The sequence below is a fragment of the Amphimedon queenslandica genome, unplaced genomic scaffold, assembly GCF_000090795.2.
Source record: "Amphimedon queenslandica unplaced genomic scaffold, v1.1 AMPQUscaffold_11852, whole genome shotgun sequence".
NCBI lineage: Eukaryota > Metazoa > Porifera > Demospongiae > Haplosclerida > Niphatidae > Amphimedon > Amphimedon queenslandica.
In genome coordinates this window covers 1-1,112 of record NW_003547908.1, presented here as the reverse complement: position 1 = coordinate 1,112, position 1,112 = coordinate 1, and the positions used below count along the sequence as shown (strand labels likewise).

Below are 1,112 nucleotides of genomic sequence, written 5' to 3'. Positions count from 1 at the left end.
TCAGTGACAGTCATGAGTACAATAGGAGGTGACCCAGGGAGTGATGCTCCAATTGGTTGTAGAACTGGATAATACCCACGCTTTGTTGAATTAGTAGCATAAGTGTAGCTAGCACTGGTATTCCAGAAAACACTGGGAAATTTAACAAATATTTTCAAATATAGGCCCATTCTTGATTTATTAATAGCATTCTTTTTTTCAGTACTAAGTGACAAATTACCTCTGAATTTATTGTCTTTAATCCATTTTTGTAGTACACCAATAGAAAATGTAACTATACCGTAATCTCCACACATTCTGCCTTGCCCCATAACCTCAGCACATACACACTCATCATACAGCTCGATACTAGTCACATTAGCATTTGTTAATACTTTATCCTGATGATGACTAAAATTTGCTATCATGCATCGTAGCACTGAAGCAAAACCTCGTTGATCTGTTACTATAAAGCATTTTTCACCAAAAGTTACATTATCATTTTCAGCAGTTAAAGACACAACGGATTCATTTGGAGTTGCAGTATATGTGAAATCAAACTCGCTCCATTCAACCAATTGCTTCAAGGGGGAATCTGGATACCAATCTTTCATATTCAGTCCTTGCCTGACAGTGTTAGTTCCGGCAGTTTTTAGTGCTTCCTTGTACTTTGCAATATAGTCATTCTCTATTTCACTGGTATTAACAGCTTGATATCGTTGTGTTTCATTATCAAAATCCATAAAAATTGAACTTTCCGTAAAACCCCCACGCAATTTATCAACACTGCAAAGGTGATCACCACGAGCCAGTCTCCATATTGGATTGTCGTTATGGCTTCTGCTCTCAGTATTAGCTGGTGCTTCGTGGATCCAGTTTGCACCCACCTCGATCTGAACCCCTTTAAAAGTAATATTTCTTATTCTGCCCCCAATTTTATCATGCGCCTCTAGCACTTTAAAACTGGTTAAGTTATGATCGTAGAGGACCCTAGCTGCTGTCACTCCAGCCGTACCAGCACCAAAAATAAGAACATTAACATCTGTTTTATATGGGCATTTTGAAAAAGACTCTTTGAGAACAAAAGAAATTAGAAAGAGAAGGAAAAGAAAACGACGTTCCATGCTATGTCC

General features: G+C 37.9%; 1 protein-coding gene across 1 annotated transcript in view; it reads right to left on the bottom strand.

Annotated features, from left to right (window-relative positions):
* Positions 1-1,103, bottom strand: part of LOC105315072 (polyamine oxidase-like) — a 6,198-nt gene extending 5,095 nt beyond the window's left edge. Inside the window, exon 1 of the mRNA XM_011409576.1 lies at positions 221-1,103. Within this exon, the coding sequence (XP_011407878.1) occupies positions 221-1,103 (883 nt within the window). The remainder of the gene's footprint in view (positions 1-220) is intronic.
* Between the last annotated feature and the right edge of the window lie 9 nt (positions 1,104-1,112).